The sequence below is a fragment of the Agelaius phoeniceus genome, chromosome 12 (assembly GCF_051311805.1).
Source record: "Agelaius phoeniceus isolate bAgePho1 chromosome 12, bAgePho1.hap1, whole genome shotgun sequence".
NCBI classification, from domain to species: Eukaryota; Metazoa; Chordata; class Aves; order Passeriformes; family Icteridae; genus Agelaius; species Agelaius phoeniceus.
The window spans coordinates 2963037-2982637 of record NC_135276.1 but is presented as its reverse complement, the minus strand read 5'-3'; the positions used below and the strand labels follow the sequence as shown (position 1 = coordinate 2982637).

General features: G+C 52.7%; 1 protein-coding gene across 2 annotated transcripts in view; it reads right to left on the bottom strand.

Annotated features, from left to right (window-relative positions):
- WTIP (WT1 interacting protein) overlaps window positions 1-17385 on the bottom strand; it is an 88827-nt gene extending 71442 nt beyond the window's left edge. Inside the window, exon 1 of one of the 2 annotated variants that reach the window (XM_054640977.2) lies at window positions 15133-17385. In XM_054640977.2, the coding sequence (XP_054496952.2) occupies window positions 15133-16585 (1453 nt within the window). In that variant the 5' untranslated portion in view covers window positions 16586-17385. Of the gene's footprint in view, window positions 1-14956; window positions 15077-15132 lie in introns of those variants that run through there. The other variant, XM_077185198.1, reaches the window with a different exon arrangement.
- Between the last annotated feature and the right edge of the window lie 2216 nt (window positions 17386-19601).

The following is a 19601-nucleotide window of genomic DNA, read 5'->3' as shown; positions in this document are numbered from 1 at the left end:
GGGCTTCAGCTTCCAAGTAAATCTGGCCCTGTCTAAACTCACAGCAAAATGACATGGCTAAGTAAAGAGCTACCTGTGAATATTTACACATTAAATGCCTACTTAGAGATTTAACTCCCCACTGGGTTCTCTTTGGACTCAAAAATAAGCATAAATGCATTTCTGAGTCTGACCTTTGATCAGAACATTCAAGATCCATGTGTAAATCACTCAGCTGGGATTTTTCCTTCTCATGTGTTAAATCACTGCAGCACAACCTAATGCAAACATTCCCTTAATTGCACAAAAGCCCTTTTGGAATCTCTCCTTTCACTGTATTCACCAAGAAATGGGTTCCTCAAGGCTTCCTTGCAAAAAAACCAACAAAGCAACTAACACAACCCACAAAACTTATCTTTTGAAAACTAGCTAAAAGAATTAATTTAGTTGTTGGGGGCTTTAAAATTTATTTCTGCTTAAAAAAAATACTAGAGCCTTTGTTTGCAGATGACTGTAACCTCTTCTGTAATTATATCCATGAAAATAAGGGCAGCTTTTACCAAAATCAATGATGAAACTCTTTACTGTGCTTTCTCTGTAAGAGTGAAGTACAGAGTTGGTACTGAGCTGGTGCCTGCACATCCCCTGCTTCTCCCACTGGTGCCTTTGAGAGATGAAGGATTTTATAATTCCTCCAGAGGAGCCAATTGTCCCTCTTAGAGAAGGAATCATTGTTGATCCTCAATTACAGCAGACTGTGCCTCACTCTGGTACCAGTCACAAAACGTCTTCTCTGGTTGTCTCCCACCCCTGCAAGAGAGATGTTTCTTCAAGCAAAGCAAAAAGCAAAAAAAAAAAAAAATCAACCCTGAAGAGATCACTCCAAATGGTTGTTCCCCATTGGTTTTCATCTGGTGGAGCCACAGCTTTTGTCCTGCAGTGGAGCTGTGACTCAGGCTGGCAGGAATGGCTGTGCAGGGAGGAACACACATCCCTTCCCTGGCCCAGCAGGCACAGGAGTGGCCAAGGAGGAGCTGCTGCTCCCTGTCCTCTGCAGCCAGGCTGAGATCCCAGCCAGCACCCAGCCCTTCAGAGCTGGCAGCAGGAGCACCTGCAGCTCTCCAGCTCAGCCCTGAAATCCTGGCTGTCCCCAGGCTCCACACTCTGCCCCCTGCACGACACTTGCCACCACTTCTTCATGACCTGATCCCGGAGCTCTCACAGAACATCTGAACTGTTTTAGTCCTATTGTGGACTGTCACCTGCTCTGACCTCTGTTCTCCAGCCTGCACAGAACATCCTTAGCTCCCTTCCTCCCTCTCTTAGGTGCTTCCAAGCTTGTGCCCTGCCCTGGGCTGCAGCATGAGCACAAACATGGCACTGTTTGCTCCCCAGTGGTCACACTGCGCCTGGAGTCAGTCTGACTGAATTCAGACCCGAGACAACACCTACCCTTGTTGACTTAAGTCAACTGCTTGGTGAGCAACTGCAAGCTGCATGGTCCAAAAATTCAAATAGCAATTGATTTGCAGGCTAATTGGACACTTTTGGGCACTTTTTCTGGCTGGTTTTTTAGGGAGAACAGTAGAGTTCCAGCAGGAAAGGATGTATGAAGAACTGAGCCTGCACCAGCAGCACATCCAGCTCCCAGATCTTCCTTCAAAGCAAGAATTAACTCTACTCTTTAGGGAGATTTTTTTAGACATGGTTGTCACCTGGGCATGCAGCTCTTGTCTCTGGAGAAGGGCACACTCTCATTCATCTCACTGCACTCCCAATCAAATTTACAACATGCACAAGCAAAACTGAAGCCATGACCTAACATTCCCTCACAGCGCCCCATCATTTGGTTCCCTGATCAAAATGAAAATGGCCCAAATTAAAAACAAAGTGATTTTATTCCACTTTCAGCTCAGCCATGTGCTGGCAGTTCTGGACCAACAGACATTGCCTTGAAATGGCAAAACCCCAGAGAACACTTAGGGGGATGCAAATACACAGACATAAGCTTCATAATAAAAGTGAAATAATGCATTTCTCAGAAACTTAAGCAAATATTACCATGTACCTGCCAGAACTCTCAGCAGACTCCCTCTTTTTCTTTTTTTTTTTTTTTAATCAAACTTCTCTCTTGCCTTTTCCACACTGTATGGGAACATTAAGTTAGAATCTCCCCAAGTGAGCAGCCAGTTGCAGTGGGCACTCCCAGAGGGACTGACCCTCTGAAGAGATGTTCCTCCACACACACACTGCACATCTCTTCCTCTCTGCTTTCAAATATCACAGCAAAGTTCACAGCGACCTTGAGGACCAGAGCAGCCAAGTCCTTGAAGAAGCCCACACAGACCTTGCACTTGGATGTTGAGAGGGAACAGGAGTCAAAGCAGGGACAATCCCACCCCAAAGAGCAGAAGAGAGGAACTCTGACCATTGGGATTAGCCAGTGCACGTCACCCTTGACCAAGGACAGGGGCTGAGAGCTGGAGGAAGTGACACCTGGGGCAGGGCTGGGAACTGCCCATGCAGGCACTGACCCAGCTGGGAGCAGAGCTCTAAATCAATGCTCACTATTCAAGGGGTACTTTGTCAGAAAAACGAAACTAAGTCCTTCCCCCCTGACTTGAAATGCATTTTTCTCTGACCTTGCAATAATCTCACCCCAGGCTTCCCAATTCTGCCAGTCCAACCAAGCAAAACACCCAGTAATTTCAAAGGAAGCTCTGCCACAAAGGAGTCCAGGATTTGTCCTTCAGCTCAGGGGTTTTGTTTTGTGGGGTTCATTTATTCCCCTCTGGTGAGTTACAGAAGTCAGTCAGAGTGAGATGTGGTGTCCAGCCAGGGCTGGGCCACCACATGGGTTTGAGCTGCTCCCTGCTCCATCCTCCTGCCGCCCCCATGGGGAAGTCAGACAAAGCCCCTGGAGGTGGGAACAGGGTGGGAAGCAGGGAAAGGCAGAGCTTCACACACTTGGCACACCAGGAAGCTGATTTGCAAGTCTGCACTTGGCACAACTTCAGAGTGTTTTCTTTGGGACGGGCTCTGTGCACCTCCCCTTTCTGGGCTGGTTCTTCACCAGCCTGGATTCCTCCCAGGTGGGAAAGAGGGGCTGGGAAAGCCTTTTCCCAAAGGAGCCACCATCTCTGTGCTCTTACACAGCATGCAAGGCTATTCCAGCCTAACCCAAGCCATCCCTTCTCTTTATACATTTTCCTAATAGGTCAGGGGGGTTTCTTGGGTTTGCTTTGTTAAAAGGTGTGCTCTGGCACTCCAGTTATTCCACCCCATGTGGAATTGCCCCACTGCTCTCAGGCAATGTGGGATTTGGTGAGTGAATGGCCACATCTGCACTCTGCCAGAAACTCCTGCAAGGGGCAAACCTCATCCATGCTGGGCTCAAAGCCCCAGGCCCAAAGCTGCTGGAGCCCTGGCTCCTGAGAATTTCAGACTTTCTGTGCTGCCTGGCACTGACCCCCAGGAGAACACTGCATTGACCTGAGGACGTGGAGAAGGCTTCCAAAATGGAATGACAGAACTAAGATCATGGCTATGTAGTTTAAATAGAAGTATGTAACATCACATGGTAGAAAACTCAGAGTTGAAGGTTTTAGAATATAGTAACATTTACAAAACAAAATGCTGTGGATTTGAGTTCTGCCCTCTCTCTGAACTGGCAGGGATCAGCTGCAGATGCTGCTGCCCCACTCTCCATGAGCAGCCAACTCCCCAGCACTGTCACTGCCACCACCCTCACACAGGAGGCTCTCCCTCAAAACCAACACATGGAAAGACTGGGAGATTCTCTTTCCAGCAAAGCAAAACAAGCTTTTTTCTAATTGTTTGTGAAACAGCACCTGAGTCTAGCACCTGGTGACTGCCAGCATTTCAGACATTAAGTAAGAATAGGCTGGACCTTTTATTTTGCTGCAAAAAAAGAAAAAGGAAACCAAAGGAATAAAATGGAAAGAGCCCTTAGAGCCCCAGCACCTCACTAAGCACAGGCAGTGCCAGGGGGATCCCTAGAACAGGAACAACTGCAGTTCATGTGCATCAGCCCTGTCTGTGCCTGGAGCTGAGCTGTACATCCTCTCCAGCTCTGGATTCCTTTAAGGACCCCTGTTCTGGGCAGATGACAAGAGGAAAAGCAGAGGATGCACAACTCACATCTGGACACAGCCTCCACCCCAGCCTGAGAGCGGAGCAGTCTGGGAGCTCTGGGCCCAGAAGTGACTTTGTACAAGCTGGAGAACTCACAGTCCCACAGGGCTGGCTCCACCTGCTCACAGTCACCCATTCCCTGCAAACTGTGCCTCAAGTATTCACCTGCTGCAGTACCAGGTTCCCAGGCAAACAGCACACAGCTTGTACAGAGCACAAAGCAGGGGGGACACCTGGGACCACGCCATGTGGGCATGGCTGGGAGGTGCAGGGGCCAGGCAGACAAACACGGCCAGGGAAAAGCACTGGTGTGAATTTCCTCACTGCCTGATCTCTGTGCTGTATTGGAAACAGCTCCAGATGACTCCCAGCTGTCAGAAACAAATCCATCATGCCACCCATGACTTCAACAGGACTGTCACTCATGAGGCAGCCCTGGGTTTATCAGATGTGCTCCATCTCCTAAATAAAACTGCAAGAATTCCAAATACCTTGCATTAATTTTATTTTGAGATGTCTTGACTGCTGAGCCCCCCAGGTCTGCCCCCAGGTCATGGGGGGTTTCCAGCACAGCAAGTGCATCACTTGCTCTGCACCACTGCAGCTTTGCAGGGCTGCACTGCCAAGGCCCAGCCCTGCTCCAGCCAGGAACAGGTACAGCAGGCCAAGAGACTTTGCAAAACAACCAGCTACTGACATACACTTCAAAAAAATTACATGCTTATTTCTGAAACCAGCTCCAAATATGGGCTCTAACACACTTGATTGGTGTGCAGGTCTGTTTTCTATTGAGTGTTTAGATTTGGGAAACGTGGCTTTGATTAAAAATAGGCAAAGCCCCAACTGCAGAAAATTTTCACATAACTGCCTGGCAAAACCAAACCAAAACAAAAAAAACAGAGCTGCAACAGTTATTGCCATTCATCAAAACCTCTGCCTTGCTCCCTGAGGAATTGCCAGTTTGCCTCACCTACACCTGAGAATGCACCTACATCTGGGATGCTCAAGGTAAACAGCAACTGCCACAACACAGAAGAACACAGAGAGTCCAAGATTTTACCAATTACAGCTCTTTCCACTGCCTGCTACACAGCTGTCTTGCCTTAGCTGAGATTGCACTCCAGTATCTTTTGCTTCTTCCCTTTTTCCTGAAACAAAGCCCAAAATCAACATGCTCTCCATAACTCTGCTGGTTCAAAGGGAAGGGAAGGGACAGGTGAGAGCATCCACAGACAGGGTCTGATCCTGCTGCATTTCAGGGTGGTGACAGGAACAGGCAGGGCAGCAGGAGCAGCACGGGCCAGGTCAACACACTCCTGTGAGCAGGGGAAACCAGAGCTAAGTGACAAAGTTTAGTCACTATCCCCTTGCTCAGAACCACTCTGTCAGTGATTATTTTCCAGTCATTCAACATTTGACCCAAACAAATGGATTTAGCAGGAATTTCACACCAGCAAAACACAGAAAACCAAGATCCTGCTCTAACACTACTGAAGGCAATGCCACATCCACAAGGGCAAGAGAGCAGAACAGCCACAGCAGCAGAGCCCTGGGCTGGCTCAGTTCAGCCAAGCCCATGCTTGCTTTATCACAGTCACTATCATTCCTCTCCCACCTGGTCAGAAACCCCTCCATCCCAAAGGTTTCCAACCCACACATGCTGCAGTTTTGCCCTTGCAGAGACGCCCACAGAAAGGAGCCTCAGATCAGTGGCACTGAGATTGGGGACATCCCTGAGCTGTCCTGCACCAGCACCTGACCCAGCCACACCCCAGGAGGAGCGGCCCTGCCTGTGCCCCCTGGGGCAGGGCCAGCACCCAGGGAGGCTCAGAGCTGCAGCAGGACCACCCAGCCCAGGAGCTGCAGCACAGGGAAAGGTTTGTGCTGTGGCCACCAGAACAAAAGGGTATTTCCCATGCCTGGGAGAGGCCACAGGCTCTCCTCAGACCACAGGAAATTTGATCCAAGCCAGCTGGAGCATCTAAACATGCACAACTGTCAAACTGCATTTAGGAATGGCTTTTTGTTTCTCTTTATTTTAACTTTGAAATTTTCTAATTTTTTCAAGTGACCACATTAAAGGAAGAAAACGTCTTGTTTTCTCTTTCCAGGAGTTCTGAGGTGTCAGCAGTGAAACAGTTCACCAATTAAATAAATGTTTGGATGGCTGGGAAACAATGAAAGTCCCTAGCAGTCCTTCCACAACAGCCATCTACTTTTCCAAAAAACTGTAAATACATTCTGAACTGAAACAAGCTTTGTTCAGCCAAATTCTTAAAAGAGCAATACCACACATGAGACAAGACCTTTTGTAACCTATTAAATACCTCCTGGTTGTCCATTTAATGCACTCCCTACTTCATGACAAGCTCTGATATTGCCACTCTGTACCACTGCACCCTGCCTTCACTCCCAAACACACATCAACCCTCACAGGCACCAAATGCACTTCACTGCTGCTGCCTGCAATTAAACACTTCACAATGAAGGCTGGAGACCATCTCCTGGGGGAGATCATTGGGTATTTGTGCTGTCATTGCAGCCCAATCCCATCCCTCTTTCCAAGGCACTTGGTTTCCATCCCTGGACCTGAGGAACCCAATTCTCTGCTCAAAGCCCATCAGGGGTCCCTGAGCCCCCCTGCACAAGGGCAGCCCCAGGGCAGCTCAGCCCATGATGGTTTTTACCAGGCCAGGCAGAGCTGCCACTGCAGCCCCTTCCACAGCAGCAGAGGGTGGGACAGGGGGACAATGGCACAGTGGCCCTTGTGCCCAGCCCCAGCCACACAGAAGAGAAGCTCAAACCCCACTGCCCACAGGCCTTCATGCAAAGCCTGCCAATAAGAAATTTCCAAATCTGAGATGCTGGAGAAGAAGTGTCACCCTATACATATACATATATATATATATAATTATATATATATCACCCTATATATAAAATAAATAACACACATACAACCCCATATCTAATAAATAACACATCTGTCACCCTATGTATATAATAACATATATAACCCTATATATAATAAATAACACATATCTCTCTATATATAATAAATAACACATATATCACCCTATATATATAATAATAAATCCTCACCCCCAGCCAAGTCCCTGTGCAAGCCCCTCCACATTGTGCACAGGAGTTCTCAGCTGAGCTTCACTGAGTGTTTGTGCTCTGGGTGCAGGGTTTGTTCCTTCATCAGTCACAGGCCTTTTCTTAAAAGTTTGCTGGAACCATAAATGTGACTTTAGAGATTCAGTAAAAACTGCTCCAAGAAACAAGGAATGAAGTTTCAGACAATGTGAAATACTCCAGCTGGAAGAGATACATGACTTGCTTGGCTGCTTTTTGTGCTCAGTCTCAGCACAGTAACAAGCAGGGCTATGCTGAGAGGGAGCCAGAACAACCCAGTGAGGTTAATAAGAAGAGATAACACATACCACAGAATGGAGCTATCTGCTCCAGTGGAAAATAAAAAAGAAAGCAGAAAACCCACTTCCAGAGAAAGCACCCACACAGGCACATTGAAAATGGCATAAGAGTCCAGCCAAACAGCACATTTATTGGTTGATCATTGGCACATTTGCTAATTTTATTCAGAGCTGAAGTTAATAAGCCAGCAGGAATCCTGCTGGAGCCCCAGAACTGTCACAGCCCTGGAGCAGCTCCAGGCAATGCCACATCACAGCCCCAGGTACCCTGGACCCCTCAGGCAGCTGAACACAGCCCTCCAAAGGGAGCCCTTCCAAGCTCATAACAAAACTTACAGACCATGCACGTTCCTGCATCCCATCCTCTGGCTGCTTCAGCTTTGCTTTACTGCACACAGCCCTGTCCCAGAGGAGGCCCTTTGTCCAGGGTGGGCACAAAAATCAACCACCACATCACACTCCAAGACACTCAGTTTCTCCAGCCACAGAAGAGGAAATTATTGAACAATCATATTAACTATTTAACAATTATACTAACAATCAACCAGACTCTACCAAAGTGCTGTGAAGCTGCCCTGAGATATTTGGGGCATATGATGTAGGTAGAAGGCCAAGTGTAGAGCTTATTAAATACCTGCATAAACGTTCTGATCTTAGTAAAACTACCTGGCTTATCACTGCCAGTTTATTTTCTTTCCATTGCTGAACAATCCTATTACATACCTGAAAATTACTTTGCCAAGTTTGGGCACTTTTTTAATAATCATTTTATCATTTTTAAAAAATAATCACTTTAGGATTAGGCAAATTCTCTTCCATGGAGAATGTTTTCTAAGCACCCAATATCCACACAGCTAAGAGCCATTACATCCTAATTCATTAACTGTGGATATTAAGGATTTCAGCCTAGACCTGCTGCCATGAAGCCATCAGTGGTAGCACACAAACTTGTACCATTTACACATTTTAGATGTAAAAATTATACAACTTCAGGGATGTTTTCCACTGAAAAAAACCCAACTTCAATCAAGTTCTAAACTCAGCTACTTTGACAGTTAGCTGTTCCTCCACAGCAGGGTAGCACTGCTGTTCTGCAAACTGAACCCATTAAAGTCACTCAACTGGGATTTCCTCCCAGTTTTCACACCAGCACATATGAACCCCCAGTGAGTGACTGGAGCTCAAACAGGACATTCACACCCAAAAATCTCTGGGGAAGATCCAGCATGGAGGTGAGGGAAACAACTGCCAATGCAAGTTCCACTCTGCCACAGAACCATTTTTGACTTCCAGTGTTGCTCAGGATTTCCCTGACCCACCTGAGAGGGCAGAGCTGATTGGGTTGGGGTTTTTTGGGGGGTGAGGGGGTAGGGCATGGTTAAAAACCTGATGTTACTTCTGGGATTTATCCTTGAGGGAAGCACCACAGCCTTGGCCTGGAGCTTGTGAGAGCCCAAAAAGCTGAGCAGGAGCAATGAATTGCTCAGTGTTTCTCACAGCATTCCCACTCCAAACCCAGCTGAGCACAGGCTCCCCTCAGCCCCTGCCAAGATTCCCTCCCCTCACCCTGCTGGGCACCCACAGGAGCATCCCCAGACCTGGGGCAGCGCAGGGGTCACAAACCAGGCACAGCACGGCAGCGCTCACACCTGCACCACCCCACAAACCTCTGTCCTGGGACCTCACCCCAATCAAACACGTGGCAGTTCTTTGGAAAAAGGGTTTTTTCCTTGCCCTCTTACACACAGTGCTTTTACTTTTAACAGAGTAAAAGCATGAGAAACAAAAAGAAACAAAAAGACCATTTGCTATCAAACCATATCCCATCCACAGCCAAGTGTCCTGCAACTGAAGATAAGAAAATGTTTGTCCCCATTCATAACATAGGCTTCCATCCAAGTTACAGCCATCCAAATTCTCATTTCATGTTAATTGTACATGTTACATTTTCCAGTATCTAATAAAACAAAACCACACATACTCCACAACTCTCCCCTGCTGTTATTATATCAATTCCCAGCTTCAAGGAGAGTCATAAGGATGTGCATGGCTACCAGGGACTGCAAGAAACCATCTCAGGAGCATCCCTCATAGTACATTCAATGCCACAGACAAAATGCCCTTTTCCCAGCTCTGTACACTTGTTACCCCATGCTTTTTCCATGTCAGTTCCTTCTACTTTCTCTCTCCTCACCTTTCTACTCTTCCTCCCTTGGATGATGTTCCAGCTACAGATTTTATCACTCTGACCATGATTTCCTTGGCTCATTCAGGGGACAGGCTCCTGGTGGCCCCGAGGATGCTGCCACCCCACAGGGACCCCAGCAGCTCCTCCTGCCCCTTCCCCCTGAGCACCTCCTTGGAGCCTTTCCTGCTCTTTGGCCAGAAAAGCCTGACCACTCTCAAATCAGCTTCAGCAATGGATTTTCCAGCTGTAACAGGGAGATTATAAAAAAGCAGAGCTCTGAGGTACACGGCCTGTTTGAGCATTTCAGGGATCCCACCATGGGAGTTTATTTCTGTTTAAATGTTTGCCTGTCAAAGGCTGCTTTTTCCCCAGGCAGCCCCAACTGCAAATGCTGAAGGACATCAACTGCTTACCAACACTGAGTGAATTTCTAAGCCCAGCAAAAGAGAAATATAAAGTAATTACCAGACAATAAACCTCTGCTTATCCCCCAAATGATATGATGTATCAATGATTACACCTTTACTTTGATGGAAACAGGAAAGAACTAATATTTCACAGAGAAACCTTCAGGAATTCCTAAGACTGAAAAGAACTCCATAGCAAATCTCTCAAGTGTTCTACTCACCAACTGCAAGCTTATCTTAAATTTCATTCAAATTTTCAAATTTCATCTCTGTGTAAGCTTTTAGAGACTTACCACTGTTACCTGTCTTAATTTTGATCTCACTTGCATAAACACCCTTCCATCACATCAACCTGCACACACAGAACAAGCACAAACATACAACTCTGAATCCATGAGCATATTGTAGGGCTCAAATCCAGATTTACATGGCTGACTATGCACAAAAAGGGCAGAGAGCCTGGATGGGTCTAGAGATTTATTTCCTCCCTTCACCCAGTCTTCCCTTCCCTCACCTGCCAAGCCAAAGGCTTTTCAGCCCCGTGTTATCAGCACTGCCTCTTGGTGGTGCTCCAGCCAACATGTGCTGGTACTGCTGGGTGGCTTTCTGGCAAGAGAGAGCTCTCAAAAGTCCAGGCCACCCACCAGGGCTGTGCCAAACTGAGGAGTGCATTATTAACAGAATCCAGGCTTTGTGTCCCCAGAGACAGCCCTGCTTCCCCTGGCAAAGCTCCTGCAGGATGAGCACAGAGCTGCCCATGGAAGGCAGGGAAGGTGGCAGCTCTGGGACAGGATCTCCTGTTCTCACTGGGGAGCAGCACACGTGTCTGAGCTCTGTTCTGCACCTCAGCTGAGGGCAGGGGGCTGAGCTGGCAGCCAGGGCTGGGGCAGGCTCGGGGTGTGCAGGGATGGGGAGCAGCGAGGGCACTGCCTGCACAAGGGCAGCTGAAGGACAAGGCAGAGCCGCAGCCTTGCTGCTCTCTCTGGATTGGCACAGGGAGGCAGCTGCACTCCCCACCTCCCCAGGACCAGGCACCTCCTGCAGCTTCAGGAGAGGCCAAGGTGACAATGAAGTCACTTCTGGTGCTGGATTCCATCACCAGGGCCAAGGTGAGCAGAGCCCTGGCGGGGGGATGGCTGCAGCAGTGTCTGACTGCAGCCCTGCAGCCACCCTGCACTGCTGGCACCACTGCACAGAGAGATCTGCTGCAAAAATAGCAGCCAAGCAGCCCAAGTGCTTTGGGACCTTTCCCTGCCTGGCAGGTGACAAGCCACAGGTTTACAGTCAGTCCCACAAGGATGCATGACTTGGATGGGTGTGCCAAAATACAACTTTAACCTCACACTTTTTTCCAACACCTAAACATCAGACTGATGCATTCTGCAAAGAAAACAGATTTTAAGACAGTGCCTGAGCTCATGACTTTCCAACACCCACCAATGTCCTGCTGACACCTCAGGATGAACATTCCATTTAAAAAACATGCCTGAAACAACTTCTACCTCACCTCATATCAATGTTCAGCTCAAAAGAGTTATGAAAATGAGTGAAAGTACTTTTTTATTACCTCACTTCTCAGCATCTCCCACTAAACCAAGCACATTTACCAAACTGTCATACAGGAGGTCTCAGGGGTGGAGGAGGAAGAGGTTTGGAGGGAATGCACAGGAAGCAGCTACAAGGGAACAAAGTCTCACAGCTTTACCCAATTCAGCTGCTGCCAAAGGAAGGGTCTTGGCTTCCTGGAGCCCTGTCTGCACCCTTGGGTCAGCCCCAGCCATCTCTTTGACAAGGATGAGCTGGAGCAGCTCACCAATCCAGCCCCAACAACCCTCCCTCTTCTCCCTCCTCCTCTGCAGGCTTTGTTTCTGTCAGATCAGTGAGTGCAGGTGGCTGCAAGGTGTTGGAGGGAGCACGGGGAGGTGGAATGGTGCTGTGCCTCACCTGTGCAACTGGGCAGGTGCAGAGCCTTGCTTTTGGCAGCACTGGCATCTTTATTCAGATTAAACCAAGGGTAGGAGGGCATCTTCCTTCTCCTCCAGATGCACTGCAGCCTGGCAGAAGGAAGGGGAGGGTGGAGAAGCTGGAGCAGTAAAACAAAGCTCCCAGCACAGCACTGTCAGCCTGCAGAGCAGCACAGGAGACCTGAGGGCTTGCACCCTGCTTGCCTTGGCTGCCCCACAGCCTCTCTGGAGATCAGACCCTGCACTTCTCCCCCTCTCCTATTTATCTGTCCCAGACTATGGCTCCCTCCTGAAGCAGAGAGGGAGGGGTGGGAAAGCAGCCAGGGCCTGCCAGCACCAACCACACTCACACAAACTGACCCACAGCCAGCATGGAGGCAGGGCAGGGCTGCTCCTCCTCCAAGCAGAGCTGGCCAGTCCCTTGACCTCAGTTCTAAAATAGCACACTGCTCAATTTCTAATTTTACTGGGGGTGTGGGGGCAGGCAACAACACAACATGATGACAGGACACAGAGCACAGTAAATACCTGGTGTCCTCAAATCAGCATTTACTCATTAAACAATTGAGCTCATCTAACTAAGAAGCAGTAAAGTATCTCTGTCCCTTCTACTTTGTTGGACCTATTGGCTCAACACTTCTGCTCTCCACAGGCACCAAAGAACACCCACCACTGCCTCTGGGGTGCCACTCACCAGTGCTATGCAGACAGCTCAGCATGTACAAACTGCAGTGAAAACCAAGGCATTTTCCTTGCTTCATTTTATTAAGACACCCTCAAAGTCAAACTAAAACCAGACTTCTCCCTGTTCTGTTCTCACTCTCCTTCACCCTGACCCAACAGCCTATGGTCAGCCCTGCCAGCCTCTCATGCACTGGCTCAGCCAAAACCCACATGGATCATCTGAACCAAAAAGGTGGGATCAAATCCACCAGGATTTATCAAAACCTCAGCAGCTCACAGAAATCAAGTTTCTCTTCCAAAGCAGCCCAGTTTTCTGGGTTTCATCTGCTTCCAGGGTGCAAGTCACAGTAGTGACTCCTCGGTGCTGCCACAGCAGGAGCCTCCAGAGCAGCACAGAGGCTGCCCAGGCCCAGGCACTGCTCATCCTGCACTGGGAGCATCCCTGCCAGCAGGGGCACCTGCAACAGCCAAACTCTGAGAAACACAAAAATCAATCCCCAGCACAGACTCCCCACGTTTGCTCCTGGAGCCCCTGATCGCACCCTCAGCTTTCCCAGGCCACTGCAAACACCTCCCAGAGGCTCAGGACAGGTAACTTGTTCTTACTCTCACATTTTATTCCTGAGTCTCCCACCGCAGACCGTGGGAATGTTGAGGGTAACATTTCCTGCAGCAGTTCGTGTGTTACAAGCCCCACGCAGCCTCTGCCCCCTCCGAAGGGAGCCACAGCTGCCCTCAGCAGCGTCCCCCAGCACCGAGCCAGGTGCCAGCACTGCAAACATGCCGCGGGTGATCCATCAGCTTCCTTATCAGCCCATGACGGGTGAAGGAAGGCAGGAAAAGCACTGCGTTCAGCCCCCTTTGTCTGGGCACAAAAGCTCGGAGAAACTCTGCCGCTGCAGTTTACAGAAAGGTTTTCCTGCTAGAGAGGCTGCTGCTCACTCAGCTACCTGCACTGGCCGGCCCAGGTCTCTCTCCCAGACAATGAAGGCAGCCCTGCAGCTCCTTCCCTCCCTGCAGAGCACCCAGTGCTGCGCCAAAAGCACCGACTGAGTCAGGGACCGAGGTGACACACGGCTCCATCCTCATCAGGAGCGCACGGGGCCGGCAGCACACAAAGCACGGAGGTAACCATTGCCTCAAAGGCCTCGGATGGGGCTGGCTCATCCTCACCTTCCCAGGCCTCTCCCTCCCTGCGCTGCAGGAGCTCTGACATCCCCACGCTCGGGCAGCGAACGATCGAGCTGCTCCCGAGGGCTGCCCGACCTGCGCAGGAGAGCCACGGCAGCATCTGCACACCCCGGGATCAGCTCTGTGAGCCCGGGCAGGATTGCACACCCCGGGATCAGCTCTGTGAGCCCGGGCAGGATTGCACACCCCGGGATCAGCTCTGTGAGCCAGGGCAGCATCTGCACACCCCGGGATCAGCTCTGTGAGCCAGGGCAGCATTGCACACCCCGGGATCAGCTCTGTGAGCCCGGCAGGATTGCACACCCCGGGATCAGCTCTGTGAGCCAGGGCAGGATCGCACACCCCGGGATCAGCTTTTCACAGGGGTTTTTAGCCTTTGCCATCCAGTACAAAGTAAGGCAGCAGAGCCTAATCTAACTACTGTGGCTATAAAACACGTGCACTCATCCACATTTCAAGAACATACACATTTCAAGAAGTTACTTTTCTTCCATAAAAAAAGCAACAAAAATTCAGGAGGCGACCAACAGGCCGACTTAACCTCAGCAAGGGCCAAGGGCTTCCCTGTGGTCCCAGGGATGTCCCTGTGTGCTGAGCACACCCTGCAAGGCCTCGTGGGGCAGGAACAATGCTGGGCTCCCACAGGTACTCTGAACTAGCACAAAGATTTCATTGAACCAGGCACTAAGAACTGCCCCACCAGCCATACTCGTCATCTACAAACGCTACCACAGATTGAGGATCGCAAACACCACATCCTCTGGATGGTGGAGGCTAGCAGAGAAGCTTCAGCATCCCGTGAGGAAGGGAGACAAACGAGAGTCGCTGTAAGCCTCGGTACACAAGCAGCTCTCGTCACACGTCAGGCACTCATCTCCCAGCCGCACGTGGAAAGGGAAGCAGCAAACATCCCGGCAAAGCGCGTTAGGAAGAGACGGGATAGAGTTCACATACCGGGAGTGAACTACGGTGCAAGCGCTTCGGACACCAGACAGGGTCTGTGGCCATGTGAGACTTCAGCAGGCACCTGGTCCAGAGCAGCCCCGGGCATCGCACTCCCGCCTTCTCCCGGCTCGGCAGGCCCCGCGCACCGCCGCCCTCCAGCCGCCCGCTCCCCCCGCCCCACTCACCGAAGTACTCCTTCTTCATGTGCATCTCCAGCTCCTTCTCCAGCTCCAGCGTCAGCGCCTCCAGCCGCCTCTCCGCCTGGCTGGGGCCGCTCTCCCGGCACGGCGTCACCTGGTAGGGGAGCTTGAATTTGGGAGCCGAAGCGGAGCCTTTGGTGGGGCTGTAGGCGTAGGGAGGCGGCGGCTCGGGGGCGCCGGCCGGGTGCTGCGGGTCGTGCCGCGGCGGGGACTGGGCATGGATGCGGTGGTACACGTCCCCCAGCTCGGGCACGGCGCCGTCCTCCGGCAGGCCGGGCCCCAGCAGGGACGAGCGGGGCGACGGCAGCTGCAGCTCGGGATAGGCGCTCATGGAGCCCCGGGAGCTCCGCGAGCTCTGGCTGGAGATGCTGGAGCGGGGGCTGACCACGGCGGGGCCGGCCGAGCCGCGGCCCTCGGGGCCGCACAGGCTGGAGCGGGGGCTGGCCAGGGCGAGCCCGGTGCCGCCCGCCCCCTCGGGCTCGGCGCTGCCCGGCGGGCCGTACCTGGAGTCCGAGTAGCTGGAGCGGGGGCTGGCGGTGCAGGAGTACTGGCTGGCGGTGCTGGAGCGGGGGCTGGCGTGGCGCTGGTCGTAGCCCATGCTGATGCCGCTGGTGCGGTTGCTGCTGGGCTTGCTGCCGCCGCCGTCGTAGCCGGTGAGGCTGGCGCGGGGGCTGGAGTGTTTGCTGGTGTCGCTGGCCGTGCTGGCGTAGCTGGAGCGGGGGCTGAGGGCGGCTCCGTCGTACTGCACCAGGCTGGCGCGGGGGCTGCCGTACTTGTCCTGCCCGGGCACCACCAGGCTGGAGCGGGGGCTGGAGAACTTCTCGTAGGGCAGCGCGACCGCGCCGCCCAGGCTTGAGCGCGGGCTGGAGAACTTGCCGTGCTCGGCGCCGGGGCCCGGCGAGGCGGCGGCGGCCAGGCTGGCCCGGGGGCTGGCGGCGCCGAACTTGCCGTCCGGGCCGCCGGGCGCCCGCCCGCCGCCCTTGGCCACGTAGCCGCCCTCGTAGGCGCTGCCCGCGGCGTAGCGGTAGCCCTCGGCCGAGTAGCGCTTGCCCTTGTCGGCGAAGCCGCTGTAGCAGGGCAGCGCCACCTCGGAGCGGGTGCACAGCCCCTCCTCGCAGCACGGCGGGCCCGCTCCCGGAGGCGGCTCGGCGGCGGCGCGGCCGTTGGCGCGGAGCGGGGCGGCTTTGCCGCAGGGGGCGGCGGCGGGGAAGCCTTCGGCGGGCGGCGGCGGCGCGGCGGTGCCGTTCATCTTCCGGCCCCGCTGCTCCGCCGTCATGTGGGCGGCGATGACCCGCTTGGTCTCCTCCAGGTCGGGGTGCAGCACCAGGTCCCGGCGGCCGCCCCGGCCGTACGGACCCTCCGGGCAGGGCTCGTACAGGGACAGGTCCTCCATGAACTTGGTGGCCTTCAGTGCCATGTCCTCCTCGTACTTCTCCATGCTCTGCCGGAGCCCGGCGGCGCGGGGCGGGGAAGGGCGGTGAACTCTCCGCGAAAGCGCAGCCCGGAGCGGAGAAAGAAGAGTAAAAAAAAAAAGCTAAGAAAAAAAAAAAGCTAAAAAGCAAAAAAAAAAAAAAAAATCCCCAAATCCAGCAACACAAAAAGCAGCCCAAAAGAAAGCCCCTTCCCGCGGTCCTGGCGGGGCAGCGGCGGGACGCGGCTCCTCGTCCGGAGAGCTGCAAGGCGGCGGCCGGGCTCGGGGCGGTCACCCGGGCGGCATCCCCGCCGCGGCGCTGGGCTCGGTGCGGCCGGGCTGCCCGGCGGAGCGCGGCCGGCGCAGACGAGGCGCCCCTGTGTCACTTTCCAGCCTTAAATAAGTTGCTCGGTCCAGTCAATGGCGCGCTGCGCGGAGGAATTTGCGCTCGGCGGGTCCCTGCCCCCGCCGCCCCCGGCGGCCGCCCCGCGTTGGGGCCGCGGCCCGCCCGCACCCCCGGGCGGGGGCGAAGGCGGCGGCCGGCCCGGAGGGGCTCTGCGGCGCGGCGAGCGCGGCGCGGGGCGCGGCGAGGCAGGGACTCCTTTGTGTGGGGCAGGAATGCGAGGAAGGAGACTGGGCGCTGCGTCCCGCTGGAATGTAGCTAATGCCGGAGCCAAACAATGATTTTCCCCGAGTCAGTCAGGGAGAGGGCGGCCGCGGCGCTGCTCGGCGGCGGGGTCGGCAGCTCCCTCCTCGGCTGGGCCGGCCGCGCCCGGCCCGGGGCCGGCGGCGGGCGGTGCCGCGGCGGTGCCGGGGCTGTCACCGCGCCGGGGGTCCCCGCGCAGGGCTCGGCGGCCCCGAGGAGCCGCGCACGGAGCGCCCGGGATCCCGGCCCGGGGGGGCTCCGCCGCCCGCGCCCCTCGCTGGAACTTCCCGGCAGGAGCCGCGGCCTCGTCCCGCGTGGGGAAGGGGCGGCTCTGCCCCACCTGCGGCCGGGGCTGCCCCGCACGAACACCGGCATCGCTGCGGGGGCCGAGCGGCGGGAGCAGCCCCGCACCTGTGCGGAGTCCCCAGCGCCGGCCAGGTGTCTCAGCTGAAAGGACTTGTGTTTGTAGCACGGCAGCTGAGGGTTGTTGCCAGTTATTTATTAAGTCTTAAAAAAAAAAAAAAAAGGCAGCGCTAAGACATATGATAAACATATTATTGTGGCCTAAAGCAATCTGTGAGCTGACGGGAGTGTAAAGAAGCAGCTACTGTGCGTGTGACTGCAAGAGCTTCATCTGTTGATCGGTGACGAACACCCCGGCGCCGCTTGCTATTTGCATCTGTGTGCTCACGGGGAAGGCTGTCAGAAAACAACCCTCAGAACCGCAACTGAACGAGACCCCCGATGCTAAAACGTAGCCTACAGTTTTGTGGGGTTTTTTTGTTTTGGTGGGTTTTTTTGGTTGGTTTTGTTTTTTTTTTTTTTTTTTTTGCAACTGAGCTGCAGCTCCCTGGCAATCATTTGTGTTGATGGCAGAAATGCTGACAAAGCCCTAACAAGAGGTATCTGACGGGTGTCCTTACACTGCTGGGTGCTGACACCCTGCAAGGAGAGAAATACGGCTCAGGTTTGAGCTATAGGCACTCTGTGTGCCAAGAACATTTTATTCCATTATCAGACCTAATTAAACGTTAAAAGCAACTGTGTACTCAAAAAGGTCCCCAGCAGTGGAGGGCAATTCGTTGGCAATCTGTTTTTTTGTGTGTGCAGGGGTGGCAGGAAAAAAATCCAACAAACCATGTAAATGTGCAGAGCAAGACCTGAAAAACAAACCTGTTAGGCATGACAGAGGCAGTCCACATCCATGCGGATGTACATAAGCAAACACCACCACTCTTGGGAATCGAGTGCTCTTTTCTGTGTTCATGTCTTTCATTACACTTTTTGCCCATCTCCCAAACAAGCTGTTACCACGTGTGGTACTTGTGGAACAAGTTACATTTCAGCTGTAGCCCGCAGGTGTGTGATGGTGGAAGGCACCTGTGCAGCAGGGTGTCCTGGTGCAGTCCCTCGCTGCTCCTGCTCCTGGGATGAGCAGCAAACACTGCCCGGGGAATGTGCCCTGGCTGTGGGGGCATCCCAGCAGCAGCTCCAGTCCCTGAACCATTCAAGCCACAGACCCTGGTAAAGCGGTCAGCAGAGACACAGACTGAGCACATCCCTTCCACATGGACACATCCCTTCCACATGGACACATCCCTTCCATGAACAAAGAGAGCTCCCTCCCACAGAGCACACGGACACCAGCTTTACCTTGAGCCTTCAGCTGCCCCACCTGGGATGAAGTTTGTTTGTGGCAGTGGGCACCTCATGACCTGCTGCCCTCCAGTGTACTGCTGCAGACAGTGTACTCCTTCCATCGTTCCTGGGGCCTGCGTGAGGCTGTTCTCTCCTGTTACCGACTTAGCACCACTTAGTGTCCGTTTTTGTAAGGTTGTTTTCCTGAGAAACTGGGAGAAGCTCATGCACAGCTTGGGAGGAGGTTGGCCCATCAGAGCACATGTCAAGAAAATGTACTCTGTTTTAAGGGCATCTTGTTTTATTTTGGGGGTTTTTGTTTGTTTTTTGTTATTTTGTTTTTCATTTGTTTTTGTGTTTTTGTTTTGGTTTTTTTATTTGTTTGGTTTTTTTGGTTTTTTGGGTTTTTTTTTTGTCTGGTTGGTTTTTTATTTAACCTTACAACATTTGATAGCTTTATTACTAATCTGACAGAGAGGATAGGACATGCTGGGAAGCCCTGCCATGTGCTTATGTGAAGAAGCCTTTTGGGCAGGTATCCCTACAGCAGGAACTGCAGAGCTGAAGCTGCAGCTCACACTTAGAGCACCAGTGTCTTTCTGTAGCTCTGTCCTTCTGAGCCACATATCTGCCCTTGCTCTGCCTTTTGAGGCCACTCAGTTTCTGTGCTGGTTCTGCTGCCAGCAGGTTTCTGCACTAAGTCTATTGGTACTTGAGTCATAAAAGCATGGACTTTGTTGGGTATGAACTCATGGGAAA